Raw genomic sequence first — 27,663 nt, 5'->3', positions numbered from 1 at the left:
TTTTGAGCGAGCTATATCTAGACCGATTTGTTTTCTCAATTTTACATGACTATTATGTCGAGCACTGCTTCTACTGATTGCACCCTGGAGAATGCGTCATTCTGTAATAATGTCTTTGTTCATCATTTACTCACGTTAGCTTAGGGGATTCTTTGACAAGCCTCCCTCATTCAAGCGTGTTCGAAACCCTGCAGTTTCGATCCTTTGTTGAAAGCAAAGCCGACTACTGGAGGCTGCCTTATTCCCGCATTCCTGCATTTCTGCAGCAGATTCTGAGGAGCATCCCAATAATTTATATTTGCGAAGAACAGATGTCTCATAGTTCTGCGGTGTATCTTGAATATGGCCTCGGGGCAAGGTTCTACAGCCGGTCCTAAAGCAGACGACGGCCTCTCAAGTGGCAAAACCAAATCCGAACATATTCAAGCGACAGTCGACAGCGAGGCGCATGCTGATGAGGTAGGCAGACACCGAGAGATGTTGGCGTGGGCAGAAAGCCTTCCAGACCGGGCTTGACTGACATGCTGGGACAGCAAGCAGGGCCAGTAGGAGACCCCCTTCCTCCGAAGCAACCACGACCTAGTTATACCGAGACCGACACGGGAGAAGGAGATTCAACGGCATATGATGGTAGTCCAGTTCAAGCCAAGTATTTTCAGGCGACAGTGGAGGAAGAGATGTCTGCTATTAAGGTAGGTAAGGCCATTGTGGAAGAGGGATAGCGAGTGTAGTGTGACGAAGCACGGCTCCTAAACTGTTGCTGACATGTCGGAACAGAACGAAGAGACGACCCATTCTCCGCCTCAGACCAAACCGCAACACAGGCCTGCGAAAAAGGGTACAACACATATGCTCAGCGAGTCTTCCAAGCCTAAAGCTGCCTCTCCGTCCACGCCCTTCTCCCAGTCCGGCACCTCAGCAAGTGGAAGAAGCGACGGTAATGATGAGTACGATGGCTCTGCATTTCTATCGTCCCCAATGAGGCGGTCCTCGCGCGCATCGCCGCGGACACTGGGGCCCCGCAGCTGGATCGTCCACTGCACCCACATCAACGACCGCATCGCCGCCGACCTCTCGCGGCTCTGCACACTCAAGGGCCAGGTCCAGGAGCTGCTCCACCTGTCGAGCCAGCTCGTGCCCTCGACCCGCCACTGGGGCAACTGGGCCCCCCTCGGTCGGGGTCGAGGCCGGGACCGATGCCGAGGAGGACTTCGACTTTGATTACGATGACAGGCTCGAACGGCTGGCGGCCGAGCCCGACGTCCTCGTCGGCGAGCTGCGGGTCCTACAGAAGGCGCTCGGCGCCACCCTGCCGCCGACGCGCCGCGGTTCGGTGGACTGGGGCATCGTCACGACGGCGAAGGCGGGCGTGGGCGTGGGCGTGAGCATGGACGGGAGTGTGAGTCCGGCTGCGGGTGCGGGCACGTATGGGGAACTGGAAAGGCTGCGCATCCGGTGGGCGGCGCTCTCGAAGCGCGTCATCGCCCTGTCGTCCCACCTTGACAAGATCGTCCAGGCCGCGGCCGAGGCGTGCCGCAAGTCGGGCGCGCACCCCGAGAGGCCGGTCTTGGTGAGCAGGCTCAAGCAGCTGGTGGTCGAGGTGCAGCCGGGGACGGCTGTCCATGAACAGTACAAGGGATTGCCCCTTAGGCAGGTGATCAAGGAGGTCTACCCGCAGGGTTGGCCGGAGCCGGATATCTCGTCGGACGATAGCTCACGGACACAGCAGAAGAAGAAGAGTCCGCCGACGTTTATATCGGCAGCCGCGGCCGAGGTGCTCAGGACAGTGCCTATCCCCAAGTCGGTGTCGGAAACGACGGAGAAGGTGGTGGGAGACTTGCGGGGGCGGCTGGCTATGTCGGCGAGCAGCTGGCTTGGATCCCACGCACGCTCTTTCTCTCCCGGGCGCTTGTGTATTTGAGGGTGTATCTTGTATCGCTGATGGTGGCACTGCCGTTGTCTTTCTACTACTTTGACGCTCCACCGGAGATCTGGGTATAGATACTTGGTAGATTCTACTACCTAGTCCGTTCCATCAGAATGGCCCAATTAGTGATAATATCAACGTAGCCCATATGACTCTCTCTGTCTCTCTCTCCGATAAGCCTCTTGCCTCTTCATCAATATGTTAATATCATCCCCATACTCACCTACATATGGTCTGTCTCTTATCTCATTTGGTCCATTTGCGGGGGAAGATCGCGACCGGTCTGGCCACCCAGGGTGGTACCGCTAAGTGTTAGCGAACCGAGCAGCGAGTGTGACTATCAAATTTCCCGATTGGCGGCACTCATTCCGATTCTCACTTGTCTCAGACATCCAAGCAAGGCGCTTGCTTACTTGCTTATCGTCCTGGAACACACGCATTTCCCACATTTTCGCCCGACTTGATGAGACGTGCTGCTAATTACCCGTCGCGCCACTGGGTGCATCTGACTTCGTCGCCCCCTTTTCTTTTCTTTTCTTTTCTTTTCTTTTCTTTCCTATCCTTCTGATACCTTCTACTTAACCTAGATACTCATGGAGACCCTGTCAGTCGGGGGCGCAGTTCTCTTGGGGCTTTTCGTGGCGTATGCCATATGGTCCTACTATAGCACTGCGCGCGGAAGGGTATGTTTGCTTCTTCTTCATCGATCGACGAACCTATGCACGAAGAGATGCGGCTAACATATGATTTCTAGGTACCCGGTGTCCATGGAATGGGCTATGGCCATGCACCTTTCTTTGCCTCTTGGCGCGGTGCCATCAAGTTCATGCTGAGGCCGCGATACTACCTCTTAAAGGGCTATAAGAAGTACAAATCTGGCTATTTCACGATTGCAACGCTGAGGGGCGAGTACATACTCGTGTCGGACAAGGCCAAGATGTCCGAGGTGAGCATGCCATCCCTTATTAGCACGGATATATACCCTGACCTTGGCCGCCATTGAAAGTTGCTCACAGCTCCCGCCGATGTGCTCAGCTTTCTCGACATAGGTGCCGATGTAAGTCGACGAAAACTTCCTTGTCTTACTTAGTCTTGCATCATCCCTACCCATGCATCTAGGAGATCCAGTCGAAATGGACCCTCGGAAACAACGCACCGTGGCATCTTGGTCTCATATCTGGAAGGCTCACCCAGAATATCGGCACCCTAACTCCTGGTCTTTTCAAGGAGATTAACGATGCCTTGGATAAGTATGTAGGATCTCCTCGAGGTGAGTACTGCCTTTCAGGCCATGTCTTCTTCTTCCTCTACAGCATGCTAAATTGTGCCAAAGACTTCACCCCTATCACTCTTCACAATGTGATACAGAAAGTCGTCGCCCGAGCTGTTAGTTATGCTTTTGTTGGGCATCCGTTGTGTAAGTGACATATCTCTGGGCCAAACTGCATTCTCTAACGCGGCTGTCATAGGCAGGGACGAAGTATATCTAGGCAACTTACGAGCCTTCACAAGGGCCGTACTTGTCTCCACTGAGTTGATCAGACCATTTCCCGACTCGTGGAAACCGTATGTATCCCCCGTGGTCCCCTTCTACGACCATTGAAGGTGGATATTTCCTCAACACGTCTAAAACTACTCCATCATCATAAAGAAACTCCAAGCGAAAGCTCACCACTAGATAGCTACCTCATCCGTCTTACGCCTGCATGGAGACGGCGGAAGTTCGCCGAGGAGGTGATGCACAGCGTTGTACTCGCAAGACTCCGCAAGAACTACAAAGCAAAGGAGGCCAAACCAGTCGATTTGCTCCAATGGCTGGCTGAAACTGCACCCAGTCGTGAAAGGAATGTCACAAAAACTGTGGAACGGCTGATGGGGATGAACCTGGCAGCTATACACAAGACAAGTTCTGTAGGTGCTTTTCCGCTTTCATAACCGACGGGGAGGGCAGAAGCATGCATATCACTAACTTCAGCTTCGAGCTCTAGGTCCTGACTGGCGCCGTGATACAGGTTGCTCTCACACCAGATATGTATACACCAACACTTCGGCAGGAGATCCTAGCCCTTCGTGAGAACGGGATTATCACACAGAAGACGATGCTCAATGCAACCAAACTGGATAGCTTTGTACGAGAGGCTGGCAGGATGAACCCTATATCTATGAGTTTGTGCCCCCCTTCGTCCACCTACCTGTCTGTCGCTGGCCCATCCTCTCTCCCCCGGCTGAAGGTTATCAACTTTGATACTATTCTTCCACTGACCGCTTATCCGAGCAGTCGGCCTTATGTGTATTGCCCGAAAGGGGTTCCGCTCCCGAGACGGCACATCTATTCCCAAAGGCACCCGTCTAGGCGTTCCGACTGTGGCTATCCACCAGGATGCAGCCATTTACCACAAACCTGATTTGTTCGACGGTTTTCGGTTCAGCAAGCTACGCAAGGAACACCCTGCCGACACTACAAAGCATGAGGCTGCCGGAACTGGGCTGGAATATCTTACTTTTGGACATGGAAAACATGTTTGGTATGTTTGTTTACAAAATCATCTCCCTTGAGATCCATACTTTCAGCCATCGTATACTGTCCTGTGGAGCTTTGGTTCTCAGTGGGTTCTTCATTATAGCCGATTACTAACGAGTTCTTGGGCAGCCCCGGCCGTTTTTTCGCTACAGACCTCATCAAGCTTGTTCTAGCCGTTCTCATGTTGCGATATGACATTAAACTGCCGTCGAACGCGAAGCCGCACAAGCGGTATTTTGGTATGCACGAGATACCTGATTTTAGCCTGCGTGTCTTGGTTAAAGCTACTGGAGACCGATGATCTACCTGGGAATATTATGTCCCCGTGAATTATTCAGGGGTACGTTGCCCAAAGCAAATGCCTTCGACGCCTGGTTGTAATTCCAACCGAGTATATACCGATTCGTTCGTACACTCTTGTGTATACAGACCTACCATACAGTTATGCATGTTTCATGGCGAAGGGTAATATTGTCCAGATGCTTAAGATAGTCGTTATAGCATTTTTCTCTACCAGTATTATTGCGGATCCGTGAAATCTGTGCGCCTGAAATGCTCCGCATAACCTTCCCAGCGCATGTCCGCGCTCTCTTTTAGTCCTAGCCCTGTTCAGTTCCTTTCTATGTAGGAACGAGAGGCCTTACCAGAGATCAATGTCGTATCCCGAATTGCCTTGAGTAGCGGCGCGACCAGCCGACATCTAGTCTCGCTGCTGTCGCGAAGCCGCTCCTTCACGGACGGCCTCCAAGATAAGATCCTTTGCTACCTCACAGCCTTCGCGAGATCCATTGATCTCGATGGCCTCATCGCGAGCCTGATCGCGAGGGACCGTGATCCTGCACCCACTTTGCTTGCGGATGGCATTGACCTTGGAGCCACCTTGACCAATAACGTAACGGTAGGTAGAAGGGTCGGGAAGAACAAGATAACCAGTCGCCGTGTTCTTCTGGGCTTGCTCAAGGGCCGTTGCGATCAACTTCTTCACACGCTCCACATTCTCCGGGTTGCCCCTGAGTACCCAAGGAACCTCGCCTTCTTCGGTAGAGGCGGTATCGACAATGTTCCACGAGTGAGCCTCGGCCGCCTGCTCGGGATCATCAGTAATCAATGGCGTAGGGCCATTGTTGGCCCGGGCACTTGAGGGCTTGGCCTTGGGCGGTGTCGAATGGCCTGCATGGTCCACGGTAACCTTGTGGTCGTTGCGCAATTTTCGGAAGAAGGCACCATTGTCCGAGATGGCGTTGTGGTATTTTCGGGGAACCTGAACGGTTTCCCCCTCCTGCTCCTTGATAGAGAGAGGATATGTTCCTTGGCCTTCTCGACATCGTCAGGTTTGCCGACGATCTTGACGCCGGTCTGTCCGCTGCCCTGTCGTGGGATATCAATCGAGACCTTGAACTCGGACTCGATCTTGCGCTTCGCCTCGCCACCGCGTCCAATCAGAGTTCGGTGCTTCTCAACAGGTACGTCAACTACTTCTGAAACCTGGCTTGCTCGTTCTGAAACCATGGCCTCGATGCTAGCGACAATCTTGTCGACAATATCGGTACGGCCCTCAACCTTGATCGAGTTGCCGTCGGCATCCTGCTTGGGGAACTGAATGGTCCTGGCTTGCAGCCGTCTGTCATCAGGTCCACCAGCTTTGACGATAATGTCCCGCAGCGTAGCACCTAAAAAGCACATCAGTATTAGTAGATAAAGAGTGGCACGACAAGGAACATGGTAATACTCACCACCAGGTCCGATCAGGAACTTGTGCCATTGCCTGTCGACATCGATGGTCTTGGTGACGGTGTCGTCAAAAACCGCCCTCTTCTCTTCAAGTAGCTTCTTGGCTGCCGCGACTTGTGTCTTGGTGCCCTTGATCTGAACATCGACAAGAGTGTTCTCGTCCTCGTTACGCTCATTGGGGATGTCGATCTTGGCACCTGTAGCCGAGCGCAATTCATCCATGGCAGAACCGCCCGAGCCAATCAGGGATGGCAGTTGCTTTTGTTGGACCGTAACCGTGTCAATGAATGAGTTGTTCTTCAGGAACTGGTAGAGCTCCCACACTTCATCACGCGCGGAGTCCGCACCCTTCTTGGGACCTCGAATAACAACCTCATCGGCACCTTGTTGGCGTTTTGGCTTACCAGTCTCGCTAGCAGCATCAGCACCCGATTCATCATCCTTGCCGGCGCGCGCAGTCCGGGGGAAGTTAATATGAACATTGTAGCGAGTCTGAAGACGACCAATCTGGCTGCCTTGGGCGCCAATCAGTTCACGGTGGAACTTGGGCTCGACCTTGAGAGTGTGACTAGTCTCGTCAGCCCAGGTGCGAGCCAATGAATTGATTTGCGACTTGGCACGTTCGGCCTTAGCCTTGGGACCCTTCAGTTCAACCTCGCCATTCTGGACCTGGATATCCACGTCGAACTTCTCCCGCAACTCGTTGATATGGCTACCGCCCTTTCCAATCAAATGGTTTGCGAACTTCTGAGGGAAGTCGAACTTCATGGTGAAGCCACGCTCCTTCTCATCCTCCTTCTCCTGCTCGACAAAGGCTCTAGACTTGGAGGCCAGCGAGTCGACCGCCGAGGTGGGCCCCCGCATAGTGACTGTGGTGCCCCTCACACTCACGCGGACAGGAATATCACCGGCGCTACGAACTGTAGCGTCCTGCTCCTCTCTTGATGTACTTGCGCAGCTTCTCGTGGAACTTGGTCGGCACCTCAAGGGTCTCGGCCTTGAGCTGTTCTTGCTTCCCAATGAGATCGAGGATGTGCTTGCGAGCTTCCTGGAGGCCTTGCTGGAACGTTTTCAGTTCTTGCGCAGTGGGTGCCTTCTGAGGTATTTGGTAGGGCTCGGACCCGGTCTCTCCTTCGTAAACCAGGAGCACGGGAAAAGTAGCCTCGCCAGGCTCAGGCACAACGAGATGAACACCATAGTCTGACTGGACCCTGGGCTTGATATCGCTTCGCAGGTAAGCGTGGAAGAACGGATCAACGGGAACAGTAGCCAACCTGGAAGGAGGGAGACCGCTGACAATCGATGATACTTCCTTCTGCGCCTTGATGATGTTCTTGGCGTCTCGAGCAAAGAGCTCCCAAGGCGAGGTCACACCATCAATGAAAGGGGTAGTCACATGGATCTTGTGGAGGTTCTCGATACGCTCAATCTCCTTACGTTGTCGGAGATAACGGGAGACGTCTCGAGATAGGTGGATGCCCCACCAGCGGCGTGCTTGTGAGAACGGCTAACATCCATAGGCGAAGAGCTGATGCTCATGGCGAGATCCATGGCCTTTTCTAAACCACGGGTTACAGCATCCTGATCCGGCCCGATGACGGTCACAGCCTCAGCACTATCATCGGTGGGTAGGAGGATGACGCAGTTGGTCTCGGCGAAAAAGTCGTCCATAGGAATGCCACGATCGCCGATGATGAACTGGTGACGAGTCCGGGCAATATCAACCTGATCCATCTGCAGCTGGTTCTGAAGCTCTTGGGCCCGGCGTTCGATGGCTGCGCGGGCAGCAGCTACGGCAGCACGGTCTCCGGCAAGCTGGATGTGGTTATCATTGTTCGCCGGCGCGAACAGGGGGCGCTCGCCAGCGCTGGGAATGGCAGGAATAGGATGGGCCCAGGGCTGGTGGGGAGGAATACGGATTTGTACACCATGATCCGACTCGAGTGCTTCCCGACTGTTATTGTTTGCGCCTGCAATGAAGGGGTAAAACTCGGCAGGGATCGACTTGAGCTTGGTGCTGATGTTGGAAGAGCGCTCGCCGGTTATTCTGTTGATGGCATCGCGAGCGGCGGCGGCAGTGATAGTGTTGCCTTCCACGAGCACGTCGACCATAGTATCGTCATCGTCATCATCGGCTGCATCGTCGGCCTTGGGCATCTGTATCCTGGCGCCTGTCCTCTCTTGGATTGACTTGATGGTGGAGCCCTGCTTTCCAATGACATGAGCCCTAGTCGAGCGGGGGATGGGGACCTTGATTGTCTGCCTGGTGCCGATCTGCTGGACCAAATCCCGGATGGCTTGCTGAGCCTTGTCCTGGGGCCGGTAGCATCGATACGCAGGCGACCATTGCCGACATTAGAGGTTGTCAAAACAGCGCGGGATTTGCGGTTGATGTCCTTCACGACATCGGGAATAGGGCGCTTGAGTTGGTTGCGGGGCAGAATGAACTGGGGCTCAATGGTAACAGTCTCGACGTGGCGGCCGGGGATAGACATGTTCGGAACATTGCCAATAGGAGTAGCGACACCAGAGGAAGGCGTTGGGGCGCGAGGTGTGCCGTTGGCCGGGGTCGAGCCGTTGGACCTGCCGCCCTTGGCGCTCCAGATGGGTGCGATATTGACGGGGGCCTTGCCCTTGGGGGCTCCGAGCTCGGGGAAGGCCTCGATGGACTGGGTGTCGATGGATGAGGCGGTCTTGGACGGGACGGAGGGAAGATCCTCGTCAGGCGCATCCTCGACAGTTACATGATGGAGAGGGTTGTCGGCGTGCTGTTGGAGCAGACGCTCGGCAGCCGAGGTCGAAGCCTCACCATTCATGTCAGAAGTAGCCATTTCTAATAAGAGCTGTACCGAAACCGAGGGGGGTCGATCGACCGAGGAAGTAGCGAACAATGGGCCGGGCAGGCAAAACGAGGTAGATGGAACTCTGGAAACGGGGTCGTGGTCAGCTTGGGGCAATTAAGTAAGATTTTCCGAAAGTGTGGTGATAGCTGGCAGAGCTGCCAAAAAAGAAGGCTTGACTGTAGCTCAGGGCTAAGAAAGTGTAGCACCCAAATGTTCACCCGGTGACAGGCCTGAGAAGGACCAACAGTCACACCAACACAAGATCACACCAACGGCCGCATTCGCAGACACAGCCGTAGATGTCACAGTGAACACAGGCGTGGGAGCTTGCTGGGCACTAGTCAAGCGGTGCAGGTGGAGGTTGATCCGAGCATCAAGCACAGAGCGCACCCAAGGAAGTGCTTTTGGGGGCAGAGCTGCTGGTACTTACAGTATATGAACAAGCAAATGAAGTAGATATCTCAATGCTCGATGCACCACGGGTGACCAATGGCGTCGAGAATGGGATTGGGACGAGAGATAAATCCGAGTAGAAGAGGTCTACGTGTAGGAGTAGGAGTAGAGATAGGTCGGTAGGAGAAAGGAGAGGTTAAGCTGGTTAGGTAACGTAAAGCACGTGTGGTGGGGGGTGGAATGAATTAGTGGGAAAATTAATCAATTGAATTGAGAGACCGATGAGACTGAGCACGTAAGGAGGTACAGTGAATGCAATTCACCTGATGCCGTGGCAGCAACCCAAGGTCCCCGGTACATACTTGCTCTGCTCTGTCTGCTCTGCTGGCAAGGGCGAATGGGCGACTGAACTGAACTGGACCTATTTCGCTTTGATACAGCAACCCACGGCACGACAACGGATAACAGACTTCAGCTAAACGTACGTCGTACAGAACTACATGTACGAGTTGAGTCGCAAGCTTAAAACACCTTTGATTTTGTTCTAGAGGGATTCCACATTGCTTACATACATACTTCTTGACTCAACCGCAGCAAAAGCCAAGGCCATTGATACCCTTGGTGAATTTTGTTGGGTTGTTTCGAAGTCTGTCAACATCCCACTATCTTTTTATGGCACCGAAGGGAAATATGTAATCCACCTGCAATAGGGGACAGCTTTCTGTCAATTCGATGCAGGTGTCCTCTTTGGCCGTTCTTCCTCCAAATCCAGTCTGGATACAACCAGGGTCCATCTGCGCTAAACCACAACCGACTCAAGTCTGAAAGTCCCCAGAGCTAAGGCCAGGAGCCTAGAACAAAAAAGAAATCCGTCGCGAGCGGGCGGTGCGCTGTCCGCCATGATAAGTCCAAGCTTCTACGGTTCTACCAGACTCGAGGATCCGCTGGATGTTCACCCACAGTAAATTCGGAGATAACGATTTTGCGTCCCACCTCGAACGTCTAGGACAAGAATGGGCCCTACTCAACCTCAACAGCTCATGATGACTTCATCAGAGATGAAATAGCCGACGGACTCACCAAATCCATACCGCTGTACTGATATCTGGCTCCTTTTCTTATGTGTATTGGACTGAAAAAAAAAACCAAGCTTTAAATGAAGCATTCTCTTCGTGCTTGCTAGACCGGCTATGCGAGAATCCCGGCCTTTTGCTACTCCCTATAAGACAAGTTCAAGAACCTCTACAAGTGCCAGTAATGTATCAACATAAACCCTATATGTGTATTTCAAACTTGGGTGAACTATATACAGAGTGGTCGAATCATGGCACATATGGCCGGGACCGAGACGGACATGTTTTCGACGAGTGCATACCCACATTGTGTAAGTTGTCCTTGGTGTTCTTTCGTGCAATTATCCATTGGAGTATGTAGTAGACATTACTGACCTCAGATAGTTCGTGCCATAGGAATGCTGTTGCAAAGTTAGATCTGCAAGTATCGGAGGGCCTCGTCTAAGAACTTACATGTATGTATGTGACAAAGGAATGAGGAAATACTGTTATCATAGCATAAGTACTGCTCTAAGCTGCTTAAAGCTTTCCCGTGAGTAGACCATGATCAATTCCAGATTGACTTACTATGTTATAAGCATGAAGTCGGCAGTCACGAATTGGCTTGCCGTGGGTGACCTTTCTCCAGGTCGCACAAGCTAAGAAAAGCATCAGCAGCGGCGAGTAGACTGCCTACCACAAGTTTCCGAGCTAGAAAATATACTGTCAAACAACATAGCGTACCTGCATACGTCCCCAGACTAGGAACCCTCCGATCGGAACGGGGTTCTAGCTAGGGACTATAGCCATGTCACACTCGGAAAGGTGTTGTCGGTAAACGGAATACATAGATCGACATATAAGAAGCTACACATATATCTTGTAGGAAGTATGTTGCTTGGAAATGCGTCTTGTGGCAACATCGTCCGACTGGTTTGGCGATCCCAGACCCGGGCCATCGCCATTGCCCGTGTCTCCCAGAGCTACTGGGCCTGATATTTAGCATGCGGCATCTACTATAGGGCCGGTGACTGCTTCAAGAACGGAGACGCTGGCACCGGAGAAAAACATAGGTGAAGCATGAAGCCCGGGCGGTAGGAAACGCCAAATTAACAGGTTGCCACATCAAAGCTGCTTGTATGTGGAGTGAATCGCCCCTGTATGGCCAGTCACTTTCCGATAAAGAGCACGGCGACTATACAGTACAAACCATTCTCGGCTATCTACAGATCTCCCGTCCTTGCACCCGAGCTTATTCCCATAGTACCCTCGGAAACATACGACATCGAACGGTCGAACCAAAACATCCAACTCTCCTATCAAATGTCAAGATTAATAAACCCCGTAGGCTTAAACCCGTAGCAGATCGTTTCCCAAGGCGCGCGTGGGCCGCCGGGTAAGCGAGCCATCTCATAGATTCGGTCGAGTTGCCAATGGCCCAGAGACCCGCAATCGAACGAGTCTTGTCCATATCTCGGAGAAATACGACGGGGAAGCTTGTGAAAATTCAACATGGAACTCTAGGCCTTCCCTGTGGTATTTGCTGAGTACATAGCCATGGTGATGACGTGGGAGACTGTTAGTCCTGGTGGTCATGTCTGGGTTTCTGGAAAACTCCAATCCGAGGGGCATATCGAGCGTGATAGGCGTCAAGCAATTCCAATTTAGCAGGTAACTCAGATACAAAATACCAGCTCCACTCAAGTTTCGTTATTTGCTTTTAAGGCTCGATCCATGCTCTCGGGCTGGCTACCAGGGCCAGTTCGAAATCCAGGTCGTATGCAGGACACCGTGTGCAAACAAATCGGTTGATAGACAGTCTGATCGAAACAGCTTAATCGAGTCGAGATTATATCGGGTGGCGGCGAACCCATCGCACGGTGGAAATGACGACAGTTACATATGAATGCCCACCTGAGTGACACGCAGGAGTAACATCACGTACGCGCCGTTACGACTTCGGCTCCGGGGCCCACAAAGACAACGAAGAAGGGTCAGTGGCATCACATCAAATGCGTAACGTAAGGCGCCTTGCACCGGGACCAAAGGGGATCTCGAATGAAGGAGATACTGCAACCTGGCAACCACCCGCTGCGTTTTCCTGAGCCACCTTGGTATTCGAGCCAAGGCGCCGCAGTTCCTGGGAAAGTAGTCTGGATGGCCGTAGCGGCCGGGCCCTGGCGTAGGGTGGTATTCCCCGTAAGTTTGCGTTTTTTTTTTTTTTTTCTGTCTTCGAAAACTTCTCAGTTCGATAAGCTTGGTGTGGAATCATCGCACATCGATAATCCGGTTCGTGTAGAATTCCAACATGCGTGGGCTTGCCGGGTAACCCTTGTTTGCGCTCCCGTACAGTGCATTCTGTTGGGTGTACCCGACAAGAGCTCACCGACGTGCCCGCCGCCGGCTCCGTAGATTCCGTGGTGCGCCCGCCCAGGCCCGAACGCTGTTCAGCGGCAGGGAAAGCCGACGACCCATTCTACCTTGTCGAGTGCAAGTGATGGTTGGTGTCCCCTCACGTCTTCGCCGGGCGGCTGGCAGGATGTACCGGATGTGAGCTACCGTGTAAGAAAACAAATGCCAATCATCCCTTCGTTGAGCGGAGCAGACCAAGCATGCATGTGACGTATCAAAATGGACCAGGTCCCGCGACTGGTTGCTGGGACTGTCGTGGATTTCAGGGTCTTTCTTCTGACATTTGTCCATCAATAGCACTGACCGGGTGTTTATCAAGCCCATTGCAGGTTATTACAGGGTTCCACATACGTACCTTTGCCTCTCGTCGAGTTTGGACTGTTGAAGCCTGAATGCTGCTAGCAAGTAACCTATGTGACCAGTCCCTTTGACGGGGGCGGAGTAAACGTTAATACTGTACGAACTGTTTCGGGCAATCTCCCGTATGTGTTTTCTGGTACACACGACCAATGATCAATCTTCACCACTCGCTTGGCTACACAACCGTTAGGCTGCATTCATGAGCCTGGTAGAGCAACAGGGCGGTTGTTTGCCAAAACTCAGGTAGGGCATCAGGACGAGGCAGCCAGCTCGCAGCGGTCCATAGCTCTGGTCGACGCGCCAGACCACCTCGACAGTCGTTGTTATCATCGTCCCCTCTCCGAAACACCAGTGAACGAGATTGATGGACAAAACAAGACTAAGGATGGGGGAAGGCAGAGAGCGAGAGACTAGAAAAGCAGGGAGAAGGATAGAAGAGAGGCCGTAAGAAGGAGGGAAAACAAATGTGTGATCCTATGGTAGCGAGTTTCGCTGCTTCAGGCAGGACCAGACGCCAGAAGCAACGTGATTTTCGACCCGACTGAGCCGTACCTTTTGGGAAATCATTGACGATTTTTGGTGTGCCCCCGAATGGTCCCTTGCATATCTCACAGCATACCTCGAAAGTCTGAACGTCGACGCTTTGAGACGCCCAGAAGCTAACCACAAGAGTTAGAGCGACATGCAGTACTTTCCATTCTTTACGCGCCGTATCAACATGGTGGTGGTAGACAGACTGGCCTCGTTTCCGCCGGTGAAACAAAAAGAAGGAGTAGTTGACATCGTAGTCGGTAGGGTCAATCAACCTTGTTGCGCAAGGTCTGAGCAGGCCCCCACACAGCCAAGGCCAAGCAAGGCCCGGCCTACTACTTGTACTTACCAAGCTCCTACGGCGAGCAGGAAAACAAGACAACCTCTGACGAGGGGGACGTCATCGCATAATGAAGCACCGTTGCTAGTGTCCACGGAACACGAGTAAACCTGGTTGGCGTGGCTTCGGCATACCCTCATGGAAACAACGTCGGCATCTTTTTCCAATATTCCAATAATCATTAGCCCCGGGATACTGCAACTGCTACGGTGCGTGGGTTCGATTCTCAAGGATGTCTAACGAGAATCTCGCGACAAGATAACCTCCATCTAGTCGATTTGGTGGGGACTTGGGCCAACTGGATTCTGGATGTAATCTACAATTTGGCGACCTAGTCCAAGTAAACAAATAAAACATAGTCCGTAGTTGGTACAGTACAGTATGTGTGTAAGTATGCATGCTTTTCGATAGCAGCAAGTCGGAGCCGGTGACATTAGATGATGGAGAGTAGTATCAAGAAAGCCCCTTCATCACAAGTCCCCACGCCCCTGCCAATCATCTGCACATCTGGCGCAAGCAGGTAAGGCCACAAGACTGATCACAGAAGCGCTGCTCGTATTGTTGTTGATATTATTATTACAGTCCACCGTCCGTGCAGTTGTGTGTGTGGCATGGGCAGGCGGATGTTTAATAAGTCTGCTAGTCCAGCTAGCAGCGACGGTTGTGTCAGTGGATAGTGGTCTGTCGATCCTTTATGTGCTAGCTACCGTGAGAGCCCAGAAGCGGAGGCTCTGGTGGTGAGCAACGGCGCGCCCTCAACTCAAACGGCAGTACAGAGAGGTACAGGCACTAGAATCCGCTTTGGACAATCTGAAGAAAAGAAATGAGATGTGTAATACCCAACGAATCGGTTTAGAATACTGGCTTGTGTTGTTTACACACTTCACCAGTCTCTCAGCTATTTACGCCTCTTTGAAAGCCAGTAACTTGCCCGTCACACACGGACTGACTGCACACTGTAGAGTAGAGTGCGTTGACGTGCACGCGATCACCACCCAGGGTAGGGTGCATAGTCGGGTTTGCCATGGGTCCTGGGTGGACGATGATGATGCAGGTAATATAGAGATGGCGGCTTTCCGAGTGCAGATGTGGTGTGTGAATTGTCTCTCAGATATCTTCCCTTCTGGTCACCCTGGGCCTCCCGGGGCTGCCCCTCTTTCCTGCTCAAACTCGAACCCATCAGATTGATTCTAACCTTGAACCTTGAGCAGCAAGCAGCAAGCAGCTAAAGTAAAAAAAAACCAAGGTCGCTCCCGTCAATCGCCTACCGCCCACCACCCACCGACCCCCTTCAAGTCCACATCCACATCCACATCCACATCCACATGCATCCGCCCACCACCAGACACCAGATCTTGAAATTGATGTGCGACCAGGGATGGGCAGCCATGGAAAGGTGCCGCTGCAGTTCGCGAGCAATTGGGCAGGATTGATTGATAGTGCTATTGGCCTCAAGGTCAGTGCCGTTACCAGTGGGTGGCAGTGGAGGACATGCACAGATGGATGGCAAGCTTTGGAAAGATACATTGGATAGGGCGAGAAACACGTACATGTCAGTATGCCCCAGGTGTATAGGCAGATTTGATAGAGGAACCAGAAGACGAGGACGAGAGAGCATGGACGAGAAGAGTGAAGACACGACGGGGAGAGCAATCAAACCAAACCTCCCGGTTTTCCCCCATCTCTTCACTTCCCTTCACTTCGCATTACTCAATTAGCTGGCCAACTCGCTCACTCACACACTCTCTCTCATCCCCTCAACTAAACTTGCCCATTCATTTGTATCGGTCGAGTCCCATTTTCGACGCATTGGGAAGCAAATTAGAATTACGGCCCCATGATTTTAGGAGGCTCCTTAGACTCAACTGTAACAGCAGCACCCGAACGTACTTACATTGATTACCTGCCCTACCTGCATCTACCTACATCTACCTAGCCATCTTCAACAACCCGGAGAGAGGAAGGGAAGGGAACAAAAACCCAATTGCTAGGTACTTGTTATTTCAAGTCGTCGACTGGACTCAAAACGAGAGACGGCCCCCAACCTTGATTCATTCTGCGTCCAGTCCCATTTCGAGCGAGTCCCATCTGTTATCCGTCCACCCTTCCGATCCATCAGAAGGTAGGGTAGCAGCGACAACGAGAAGAAGAAAAATCCAGGAGAGAGGAACAGCGAAGAAAAAAAAAAGCCGAGAGATACATACATCAGAGGAGGGACGAAACCCAATCGACGAAAGCAGCTAGCCCCAGGTTACAAGTCAGGACCAGCCAGTCCCAACTACAGATTGGTTTCTTTTCTTCTGACACCCCTCGCACACCCCTCCCCATAACTACAGTACCTACCTACTTGTAGCAGAGTCTAAGGTTCCATCCATTGACGCCAATACTGCACTGTACCATCGAACCGGCTCGCACATCTCGTTTTGTTTGGCCTACGTTTAGGTCGACCCTCTCTTACCTCCCCCTTTCGTTTCTTGTGTTCCAGCGATGGAGAGTCAGAGTAGCTCGAGTTCCAAACAACGACGTAAACTTACGAAACCTCCTCCCAAATATCAGCCGAACAGCGCCCATTCCCAGCACCAACATCACTATTCGAATTCAATAGCCGCTGGCTTTGCTACGACCACCACCATCATCGCCTCGGATGGTCGCTCACTAGGGGGCAGTCAACGGAGCTCCAGCAGTCTAAGGCGAACTCCCAGTGCTCCTCCGCAAAGATCAACGCCCACCATCAAGTCTTCTGCAGCCTTTAACCCTTCGCTGTCCAACGGCGCTCGCAGTAGCGGCTCGCAACGCTCCAACAATCCCTCGCCCGTCTTGGCCAACGGTGAATTCCTTCCTTCGACATTTTCGCCAACGCATAAGCCCGCCGCCTACGATTGGCAAGGCTCAGCAAACAACAACAGCAACAACCACCACCACCGTCTTCAACCGCAGCAGCAACAGGAATCAAGTGGTGGCAGTAGCAGTAGCGGCTTGGGGCATTATTCCGCGTCTTCCTCTGCTGCCGCAACAGCTGCCGCGCATATCTTGAGCCCATCGAAATCCAGCAATCATCACGGCAGCAACTACCTGGGTTTTCTAGACGGCCGATCGCACAAGTCGTTACGGGCGCCAAAGCATCACCGTTTGTCGGATCCGCACCTCCAACCCCTCAGCTCTAAAACATCCGAGGAACTCGTAGGCGCACCTTTCGACGGCACATCGATCCTGAATCATCTCGAGTCCACGAAGTCGTCGCCATTGCAATCGTTTGGATCCAATTCATCAAACCGTCGACCTCCGCCTCCCCCACTCATTCACGCTCAGACTAGTCCTGACCCGCGGCGCCAACTTCGCCATTCAGCTAGCTTCTCACGCGAGTCACCCATGGCCATGTCGCTGTCTGAAAAGGCCCAGCAGGGCTCCCGCATCGGCGAGAGCCAATTGACAGGGCCCAAGAGATATTCAGACGAGACGAAAGAGCCGAAACCCGGCGTGTTGAGGAAAAAGTCTGGGTTCTCGGGCCTCATGAGTACGCTGGTGGGGTCACCCAAGAAGCCTGTCATCTCAGCGCCAGAGAATCCCGTTCACGTCACACACGTCGGATACGACAGCTCGACAGGCCAATTCACGGTGCGTGCTCTCTCCAGTTACAGCTATTCCCGTTTGGCGTTTCGCCCGTTTGTCTAAGCACAGTCTTGTACTATCACATCTTGTCAACCGCTGTTGTTACTTCATATTGTTGTTTCACATCTCTCTTCGACCGAACCCAGCTTTCATTTGTTAACCAAAATGTGTTCAATGTCCTATGGCATTCTGCCCCCCTTGCCGCCCCTCCCAAAAAAATGCGAGAAAGAATTGAGTTGCTCATCTAATTACAGGGCCTTCCGAAAGAATGGCAACGTCTCATCAACGAAAGTGGCATTCCCGAGAATGCCCAAAGAGAGAACCCACAGATGATTGCGAACCTTGTGACTTTCTACAAGGAGACGACAGAGCGGCCCCACGAGGACCAGGTTCTTGAGAAGTTCCACGATGTGCGAGCTCCAGAACTGCGCCGTTCGGGTGGCATGTCTCCCGGTATATATGCAACGAACACTGCCGGTATGTCACCTTTGATCAGTCCACCAGCCAGTCCGAGATTCCCAGTCGTAACAAATGAAGGCACCTTTGAAAACCCCCGAGCGCCGCCGCCCGTCCCCGGCAGGGGCCCCGGCCCTTGCCCGCCAAGGATATCAATATGATGCCCAGCCGACCTGCACCGAGGCCGCCTGTTTCGCTGCCGTCGAGAGCCGCACCGCAAGCGCCTGTGCATCCAGCGAAGGACTCCGGCATTGGCATGGCGCAGAGCGCTGATGAGCTTCCTTCATCCGCCTATGTCCCTCCGAAGGACAACGTTCCTATGCTCCCCGAAGAGATGCGCTCGCGATCGAGATCGAATTCACATGCCAACGGCAATTCGCCATACACGCCTAGCTCAACGCAGCCCTCGCCGGCCCAGCAACAAGCGTACCAACATCAATTAATGGAACAGCAACAGAGGCAAGCCATGGCCCAAGCTCAAGCGGCCATGAAGGGCCAGCTTGGCCGGTCCACAAGCCATAAGCAGCCTCAGAGCTCAAGCGTGCCACCGAGTCCTCAAATGCAATTTGGCCGACCGCCCGATTCCAACGGTGCTACTCCTAAGCCTCAACAGCCACAACAGCACCAGCAGCCCGGTGCGAATCCTCAGGCGCGCCCTCGTCAACGTGCCCGCCAAAGCAACACTATAGATATTGCCGCGGCACTGAAGCGAATCTGCTCCGAAGGCGATCCGCGGGAAATCTACCGTAACTTCACCAAGATTGGACAGGGTGCGTCAGGAGGCGTATACACTGGTAACACCCGAACATCGAATCAACTGGTGGCTATCAAGCAGATGAACTTGGAACAGCAGCCTAAGAAAGATCTGATCATTAACGAAATTCTGGTCATGAAGGACAGCTCCCACCCCAACATTGTCAACTTCATTGATAGTTACCTGTGCGGCGGGGAGTTGTGGGTCATCATGGAGTACATGGAGGGCGGCAGTCTGACAGACGTTGTCACTTTCAACATCATGACCGAAGGTCAAATTGCGTCGGTGTGCCGCGAGACGCTTAGAGGTCTACAGCATTTGCACTCGAAGGGGGTAATCCATCGCGATATCAAATCCGACAACATCTTGCTTTCATTAGAAGGTTGCATCAAGCTCAGTAAGTCAAGCCCCTAGAGGTCTCGAGTCCGATTTGGACGTGCACAGTGACCAGCGACTAATATATCGCACGAACAGCCGACTTTGGGTTCTGTGCGCAGATCAACGAGGCGCATAACAAGCGGACAACCATGGTCGGCACACCATACTGGATGGCGCCTGAGGTGGTAACCAGGAAAGAGTACGGTAGAAAGGTGGATATCTGGTCGCTTGGTATTATGGCCATCGAAATGATCGAAGGAGAGCCGCCATACCTGACCGAATCACCTCTTCGTGCCCTTTGGCTGATCGCCACCAACGGAACGCCGGAGATCAAGGACGAGCAAAGTCTGTCTCCAGTTTTCAGAGACTTCCTTTATTTCGCCCTCAAGGTGGATCCCGAGAAGAGAGCCAGCGCACACGACTTGTTACGGGTATGTCGAACCAGTTCGCTATTATGTGTATAAAAGCTAATGAATGATTCTCTGCAGCACGAGTTCATGAAGACCTGTGTTGACCTAGCTTCATTATCTCCTCTGGTTCGAGCCGCAAGAGAAGCTCGCCAACAGGAGAAGAGCCGCAAGGGTTAACGAGACGGACTTCATCACTTCACGATTACAAAGCATCAACTAGCATCCGATTTGGAATGTTCAGTATCATAGCGACTGTTGCGATTTCTTTTTCAGATACTCCCGATTCAAAACATCCACTCCGCATCGGTACCATTACCATTTGTTATACAGATAGGGCATGAAGGGCGGCTCATCTTGTCGGTATTAAGGGGTAGGAGGTTGTGAGGTGGTGGCATTTGGCTCCGTTTAGGACATAAGAGGGTGTCGAGTCACCATGTCTTTTCCCGAGAGCATCTACGTCACGGACGTCGAAGCTACAGATGTACTTTCTTGGATATACGACGCCAAGAAATCGAAGGACAATGGCTTCTCAGCTGTTTTTTGCTCATGGCTGCTGGATATGAAATGGTCATGAATATAAGAACACAGGGAGCATGGGCTGGAGAGACGAGACAGGGAGCGGGAAGAGCGAAAGGGGCGCATGCGAGGATTACCTTCAGAAAGTACTTTTTCACGATTGATCGGTCTGGCCTATCCCAAAGTGTACATAACACGAAAGCTTAAAGCAAAATGGAACGACAAGAGAATTTGCCCTACGGTTGGCAAACAACAGATCACCATCAGCTTCCCAATGAAAATGTTGAACGAGTATTGGCACCTTCTTGCTCTGGGCGACTCTTTCCCGGCACGCGTCAAGGATAAATCCCTCTATTTCTACCTACTTCTCCGAGACACCAACGTCTCAGGGAGAAGAAACGGCAACGAACGCAAACCACCGATTCCGTCCCTCTAAGCTGGTATTAATGCGTATCGTACCCCCACCATCACCAGCCACCTTCTCTTCTTTATGTTCGGACAGGCTTCTCCAAGATCCATAGACCCTCTATGTTACAAGCGAGTTGACATCTACTCCAAATCGTTCATGGCTGGCTATATGTGATGAGCAGGGCGCGATCTGCCCCAAAAGACATAGCAGCCAAGCCAATCAGAAAAGAGCCAAGGAAAATAAATGGACAAAAAGAAAATCCGATGCGTGCTATGCAACCAACATTCCTCCGTGTCGTCCAGTGCCTAGCTCCGTTCTCTCCTCGGGGAGAGATACCACGTCGGGGAAGCGTGGTACGGTAAACCCAAATCATGTGTAAGTTTGAAAAGGGGGTTTCCGCGTTTTGTTGCACCATTTGCCGCCATTGATACTCGCGAGATTGTGAGAGGCATCCTCATCCCAGCAAACGCGTGTCTTGCTTTAGTTGTGAAGCGGTATGCACGTCTTGCCAAGACGCAATTGGAGAGACAAGTGCAGCGCCGGTGGGCGCCGTTACCGGTTCGCCGGTGTGTGTGTGTGTGTGTGCATGTGTATGAGTGGCAGCCGCAAACGAAGCTGCAAATGACCGCTAAATGCAAACTACATGCAACGTCCCAACTTTCGGCTTATGACGGTTCCATCTGTTTTTGACACACAATCCGGTAAAACGGCATTGATTCTCTCAGGGGAAAAAGGGGGGTGGGGAGGGTGTTTTGCTTAGTAGCAAGTGTAACCACCGTCGATGATGACATTAGAGCCAGTCATGAAGGCCGAGGCGTCCGACCCGAGGAAGACAGCAAGGCCGTTGAGGTCATCAACAGCACCCAGGCGGTTCTGGGGCGTCAAGCTGCACCAGATCTTCTTCTGGGCCTCGAGAGCAGGTACGCGATTCAGGGCCGTGTCCATGTAACCGGGGGAGATGCAGTTGACGCGGATGCCATACTTGGCCCACTCAGCTGCAAGGGACTTGCCGAGCTGAATTACACCAGCCTTGGAGGCGTTGTAGCACGACTGCTCCTGCGGGTAGTTGACGATGGAACCCGACATGGATGCGACGAGCACAATGGAACCGGGCTTTCCGGCTTTCTTCATGGCCTTGCCAACGGCTTGGGCCATTTGGAAGGAACCTGTCAGATTGATGTCGATCAGGCGGCGGAACATTGCCGGGTCGTAGTCCTCAGCCTTGATGTTGGAGTCGGCAATGCCGGCCGAGTTGATCAGGACATCGGGGGCACCATATTGTTCGGTGACTGCGTCGACAGCTGCATTGATAGCCTTGTCTTGTCGAACGTCTACCTTGTAGAAGATGACTTCAAGACCAGTCTTGCTATGCAGCTCGGCAGCCGAGGCGTCACCAAGTTCCTGGTTGGCATCAAAGATGACCAAGGTTTTCGCGCCAGCCTCGGCACAGGCTCGAGCCATGTAGTTACCAAGACCGCGAGCACCACTAAACTCAGAAGATGAACGAGTCAGCATTGCAACCAAGAATCAGATTGGACACCTTGGGAAACCCAAGTGAAGTAAGAAAACAGCGGCTTACCCAGTGACAACAACAAGTTTTCCCATGAGGGACATCCTCTGCATGGTTGGGGGCATAGTGCTGTACACCTGCTTGGTTAGAGGAGTAACGCTTTCATCCTCAGCGCCCGTCTCAATTGGACTGGGCTGTGCGGACTCTCTGGAAACGGGAATGGAATAATGATCCGATGTGGTACTAGCTTGTCCCTTTGCGTCGGGGGAAGTGGGAGACAGGAATCTCGGTCTCCTGAACGTCGTCGCTGCGGCTAAAGCGACTTGCTGAGCTCGTGAACGCTCGAGCAGCAATGGGAATAGCTCGGGATCGGGAGCAGTGATGAAGGGAGCGGCAGCTCGGCTCAGGCGGAAGACGCTTCGGGAGGCCATTGTGGGAGTATAGATATATCTGGGTCGTGTATAATTCGGGATAAGAGAATGGAGTCAAAACCGAAGTTTATATCTCTAAGATCGAAGAGAGTCGGAGGAGGAATGGAGGCGGTTGCGTTGTCTTTTCTACTTTTAGTTATCCTATAGCGCTGGAGACACCCCCGGGAAACAGTGGGTTTGTGGACGACAGCTTCGAATCTGGGGTGAATGGATCGATGTAGATCAAAGGCGGACTAAGAGGGTCAACTGTGAGCGGAGTTTAAAAAAAAAGAGGGTAGCTTGAAATAACGCGATGGATAGAGTCTTCGATATCTTCGATTTTCTGCTGCGAATGGCCAGGACTACTGACCAATTCTTTGGCGTTGGGTTGCAGGATTTATATCACAAAGACAGAGAAGAGAGACTTGGGCAGCAAAGGGGGTCTGCTCACCTGTTTCGCAGCAGTCTCGGGGACGAGCGGTGAATACCCGGTAGCAGCGGCGTCAAGTTGCGTTGCGGCTGGGTTCTGGGACCAAAACTGGGTCACGAGTCGACTCCCGTTTGATTATGGGGTCAGAATGTTCGATCTCTCGTCGGGGACTTTTGTTTGGGGTGTGGACTATATGAAAGGGCGGTCCGTAATTCACTGTCGCTCTGTTGTCCGTTTCCTATCAGAGTGTGGGGGAATGTTCAAAAACCTAGGGGTCCAAAGGTCACGATAGTTGTGCTGAGTTATGCAGTGAGATCGGGTTTCTGTAAACAGGGAAGAGAGCAAAAACCCAATTTGGCTGTTCCAAAGGTCCTTTTCAATCACCTACTTGCTACTTGGTGTCTTGTGGCTGTCCAAGAGGCTTCGGTGGGCACATTTTTGATAAGCAGAAGCTCGCTCGCTTCTGGTGCTAGGCTCTAGACCTTCGACACTGCATCGCAGACCTCCGAGCCAGGGGGACTTCTAGCTGAGACAATCCTCGATTTCGAAGTCTCCAATGCCTATCGATGGAGAGCTGGCAGCCAACTCGTATCACAGCGCATATGCAAGACGACGTCTGGGTGGCGGAAAGCTATGCAAACCTTTCTTGGGATTGATGGCAACCCGTCATCGGATCCGTCACAGCTCTCGTAGCTGCAATGGGCCAGTTAGCGAGCCAGTCGATTATTGGGGACTCCAGTCTGTGCCAGGATTTCCAGAACACTAACTTTGCCTGGGGATAAGGCGGCGATCCCCTGACATGAAATGAGTTGCCAAGGTGGTAGCGCAGTAATAGCGTTCTTCGGCAGCCACCGGCAACCATGCCCGGCGGTAGCGAGAACCCCCATGGCCCTGAGGCGAAGAACGTTCCAAAGGCCATTGAAAAGCGCGGTGCGTGGCCGCATCGAGTGGGGGGCGTAGAAGCATTTCTGCTGTTCTCCAGATCTGGAATTTAGGACACTGTTTCACGTAGGTAGTCTTTCCTCTTTGGTCCAGTCACAGGCTCTGGTTACGTTACGCCATGCCGACAACACGTTCATTTCATCGCTTCTCATACGGGCCGGGTTTGTAACCTGTTCGTTTGTGGAGCGGCTTCAAAAGATGCTTGCTGAGACCTCAGGTGTGTGTACCCTCGCCAATGTGTATGCAGGCAGGTGATAAACAGTCGACAATCTAGAGCGGTGAAGATGACGGGAGGGAGATACCAGAGGCCAATGCCGCCAATCAAATGCAGTTGTTGAGCTCGCGGTCGGATTCCGTCCAAGAATATAATAGGTAGGCAGGTACATATACAAGAACGTAGCCAGAATCTGATGGCCATGGAATGCAGATGGCATCGTCATTTTGTGGAGAGCCCTCAATTGCAGATGCTGGATTGTGAGGTATCATGCGGAGTACAGGACAAGCTATCTTGCAGCCCTGCACCGGGGATTTCGCAATTGAAAGGAGGAGGATGCTTGGATACGTGGACGTTTCCGTTGTCTCCCTTTTACGTCTTCAACGTACATGTCCACTGTCGCCGCCAGAATACATACCTACACTCGGGTTTGTTTATGATTTGCCCTGTAAAGGGAGGAGCGATCTGACCAGAATCCCGTACGAGAAATGAAATTACCACGGTGGTCATATGGAATGAGAGATTTTGTAATTTGGCAATAGCAGCCTATCCGATGGCACCTATGCTTACTTTTTTCCCTCTCTGAATTGATTCATCTTGGAAGCCAGCAGCAGCCATCACCGCAGCTCTTCCGATGTATGCAGCCGCACACTCAGCAGTTGCGCCCCCGCGTGGGGCTAATTGAATGATTGGAAGCCATGGCCTCCGTGGCAGAACTGGCTCGTCACATTGGCTACCTACTTCTAGATGTATTATGCACGTATAACCGATATGAACTCGGCGCCCAGGATCGAGTACATAGTGCCAGTGTCTGTCAGCCCCATATTGCAACAAATTGAAAGTACTGTAGGGATTGAAACGTCAAAACGAATGGAACAAGGCAAAACAACGTGATTGCGAAAATAGATCAGGCCAGCATTTTAGAGTTCATGAGATGCGAAAATCATACATAGGTGGGATGCTTTCATATGCTATTCCTCCACAAGGGTTGCAATGATCCATCGTCGTGTCGTCCCCTTGTTGAGAAGCTGTCAGCCACTGGACAGCAGCACCCGCGGGCCTGGAAGAAACTGACCCGACATTGAAGCTAGCATTTTAGCAGTTGGCCCGAGCTCCTTTTCCAATCGTGGTTAGACCGAATGGGACTTTTCCTTCCCGCCTGCCCCCCCTTTTCCTGGGGTTCTGGATTAACGCAATGAGTGAGCAGGCTTGGATCGTGGGTCTTGAAATTGCACCTTCCCCACAAGCCGTGTCTGGTGTCTCGAATATCTCTCTGGTCATGATGTTTCTGCGGGGAACAGCTTCCGGTGTCATCATCCTTTTATTATAGGTAGGCGTGAAACAAACCAACGGTGAGTGAAAAGCGGTGCTACCGCGTCCTCTAAAAGTGTATAGGTATGTACATTATATACTTTGATTATACTATGAAAGTGCGATTGCATCCCTACCTAGGTAAGAGACAATGTTTATATCCGGCAGAATTAGACGCCATCGTGCTTAAGCTGTGTACTTGGGCTACGTATCAAATGGTGTATATGTCTAAACCGATAAGGATCATACACTTTATGACCGAGACTCCCACCCCTTCTATAACCCATATGCCAGATTCTAGGTCATTGGTTGTGTACATAGTCAGAAGTAGGAAGAGGTCGGCCATCAATCTGCAAGTGTTAATAGGAAGACCAGGCCCACCTCGTTACTCATCATCGAAGGCACCCTACCTAACATCCTCGATTATACGAATCAGAAAAGGTATCTTACTCTTGCGGCATGAAGACAAGAATCGGACCAACTCAAGTACAGAGGATCTAAGGTATGTGTGTTATGGAGCAAGCTCTGACTTAGTACCGTGTATATAAAGACGGCGATGCCATGAGAAACAGGCTGCTCAAGGGTCACGTTAAGACGGGGGTTCTTTCTAGGCTTGGGGACTATCATATGTTTGTTGTGTCTAACGAAGCTTCCAAGCAAGATCTCCTACATGTACTTCGACATGATCTCCTTGACTCTGTCCAGCGGCAGAGCCTCAATGGTGTGCCCTTGGTTTCCTGTCATCGTCTTCGCCATGCACAGCACGTTGTAGATGGCCTCCTCGGTGGCCTCCGCTGCCGCCTCGAACAGGCCGTTGATCGAGGTGTCATCCACCACCTCAATGTTGGTGACCTGCGGCTGAAAAGGATCAAACGGTCTGCGGGTCATGCTTATGGACTGCACAGGTACTTGGTTTCCGGTGGAGAAAGCAAGGAAGATGTCCCCGGACGGATTGTGGCCCTTGCCGCCGACGCGCGCGAGCCCGACGGTAGCCCGCTTGGCGAGACGCTGCAGCTGCACGGGGTTCAGCGGAGCGTCCGTGGCCAATATGACGATGATGCTCCCGTCCTTGCGGTTCTTCTCCGACACCAGATCCTCCTGCGCCGCCTTCAACGCCGCGTCGGCCTCGGCCCGCTTGGCGGCCTCCTCGGCCAGAATGCGGCCGACGGGGGCCCCGGCGAGGCGGAAGTCCTTCTGCTTGCCGTAGTTGGCCTGCACGAGCGCGCCGACGGTGTAGGTCTTGGGCTCCCCCTTCGCGTCGACTCCGGGTACCACCCGGCTGCTGCTGCCGGTCCCGCCCTTGAAGTAGTGGCAGATCATGCCGCAGCCCCCGCCGACGTTGCCCTCGCGGACCCGATCGCTGGACACGTTTTCGAGGCCGTGCACGATATGCTCGGGCTTGACGGCGAAACGGGTCAGGTTGTTGAGGTACCCGTCAAACGTCTCGCCGACGACGGGCAGCAGGAACCAATCGACCTGGCCGTCTCGGGCGCCCAGCTTCTTGATGGCGTACTCGTAGATGCCCTGGTACGCGGCGCCGACGGAGAAGGAGTTGGTGATGATGATGGGTGAGTGCAGCAACCCGGTCTCGTTGATCCAGTGGCTGCCCGTCAGCTCGCCCGAGCCGTTGAAGCTGAAGATGCCGCTGTAACAGGCCTTGTTGAACCACTCATCGCGCGGGATGATGGAGGTCACTCCCGTGTTGACACTGCCGTCCTCGGAGAAGATCTCCTGGGTGTGAACTTTGACGCCTGGCACGTCGGTCAAGGAGTTCAGGGGGCCGGGCCTCCAGCTGCCCAGATCCAAGTCAGGGAGAAGGTCTCTGAGGCGCATTCGCGATCCTTTACTGTCATTCTTGGAGGCTGACATGTTGTATATCGATGATGTGGAGGTATTTTTCTACTTCAGGGGCTGATCAGAGTTAAACTATTGATACTTTACACTGAACATAGGTCGAGAGGGTCGGTCGAGTACGGTGGTCTTCTTATGCCTTTATATAGCTGTATAAAATATACATGTCCATCGGTGTACGCAGAGGAATTGCTCTCGTCTGATACTGACTCGAGGCACTCAAGGCGTGAGTCACCCCGAAATTCCGCACCGAAGCTCCACGCAGTCGCTCGGTTCGCTCCGAGATTTCACTCCGAAAGTCCACTCCGACAGTCCACCCGAAGTTCATTCATGTCCTAGATCAACGTACACTC

At 52.6% G+C, this 27,663-nt stretch overlaps 6 protein-coding genes across 6 annotated transcripts; 3 read left to right on the top strand and 3 right to left on the bottom strand.

Annotated features, from left to right (window-relative positions):
- Nucleotides 1–342: 342 nt before the first annotated feature.
- PG994_014726 (uncharacterized protein) lies at nucleotides 343–4,749 on the top strand (the record flags this gene model as incomplete). Its single annotated transcript, XM_066866135.1, has 13 exons — nucleotides 343–459; nucleotides 534–692; nucleotides 778–947; nucleotides 1,132–1,828; nucleotides 2,515–2,610; nucleotides 2,682–2,873; nucleotides 2,934–2,984; nucleotides 3,047–3,344; nucleotides 3,397–3,493; nucleotides 3,610–3,838; nucleotides 3,916–4,093; nucleotides 4,206–4,452; nucleotides 4,713–4,749. 13 exons carry the CDS (start codon nucleotides 343–345, stop codon nucleotides 4,747–4,749), a joined length of 2,568 nt encoding a protein of 855 aa, XP_066707811.1.
- Nucleotides 4,750–5,148: 399 nt separating this feature from the next.
- On the bottom strand, nucleotides 5,149–9,010 carry PG994_014725 (KH domain protein; the record flags this gene model as incomplete). The annotated part of the gene is made up of 6 exons (XM_066866134.1): nucleotides 5,149–5,727; nucleotides 5,772–6,118; nucleotides 6,182–7,092; nucleotides 7,130–7,533; nucleotides 7,617–8,492; nucleotides 8,552–9,010. 6 exons carry the CDS (start codon nucleotides 9,008–9,010, stop codon nucleotides 5,149–5,151), a joined length of 3,576 nt encoding a protein of 1,191 aa, XP_066707810.1.
- A 7,587-nt stretch (nucleotides 9,011–16,597) lies between these two features.
- PG994_014724 (STE/STE20/PAKA protein kinase) lies at nucleotides 16,598–19,894 on the top strand (the record flags this gene model as incomplete). The annotated part of the gene is made up of 5 exons (XM_066866133.1): nucleotides 16,598–17,725; nucleotides 17,974–18,129; nucleotides 18,300–19,326; nucleotides 19,404–19,738; nucleotides 19,796–19,894. The coding sequence occupies 5 exons, from the start codon at nucleotides 16,598–16,600 to the stop codon at nucleotides 19,892–19,894; spliced, it is 2,745 nt and encodes a 914-aa protein (XP_066707809.1).
- Nucleotides 19,895–21,398: 1,504 nt separating this feature from the next.
- On the bottom strand, nucleotides 21,399–22,583 carry PG994_014723 (NAD(P)-binding protein; the record flags this gene model as incomplete). The annotated part of the gene is made up of 2 exons (XM_066866132.1): nucleotides 21,399–22,128; nucleotides 22,222–22,583. 2 exons carry the CDS (start codon nucleotides 22,581–22,583, stop codon nucleotides 21,399–21,401), a joined length of 1,092 nt encoding a protein of 363 aa, XP_066707808.1.
- Nucleotides 22,584–23,852: 1,269 nt separating this feature from the next.
- Nucleotides 23,853–24,189, top strand: PG994_014722 (uncharacterized protein; the record flags this gene model as incomplete). The annotated part of the gene is made up of 2 exons (XM_066866131.1): nucleotides 23,853–23,922; nucleotides 24,005–24,189. 2 exons carry the CDS (start codon nucleotides 23,853–23,855, stop codon nucleotides 24,187–24,189), a joined length of 255 nt encoding a protein of 84 aa, XP_066707807.1.
- Nucleotides 24,190–26,125: 1,936 nt separating this feature from the next.
- Nucleotides 26,126–27,328, bottom strand: PG994_014721 (beta-peptidyl aminopeptidase BapA; the record flags this gene model as incomplete). The annotated part of the gene is made up of 1 exon (XM_066866130.1): nucleotides 26,126–27,328. One exon carries the CDS (start codon nucleotides 27,326–27,328, stop codon nucleotides 26,126–26,128), a length of 1,203 nt encoding a protein of 400 aa, XP_066707806.1.
- Between the last annotated feature and the right edge of the window lie 335 nt (nucleotides 27,329–27,663).

This window comes from Apiospora phragmitis, assembly GCF_038363925.1.
Source record: "Apiospora phragmitis strain CBS 135458 chromosome Unknown utg000014l:1.0-1827420.0:1.0-1829600.0, whole genome shotgun sequence".
Lineage (NCBI taxonomy): Eukaryota > Fungi > Ascomycota > Sordariomycetes > Amphisphaeriales > Apiosporaceae > Apiospora > Apiospora phragmitis.
Note: the sequence above shows the minus strand (reverse complement) of the source record. Positions and strands in the feature narration are given on the sequence as shown.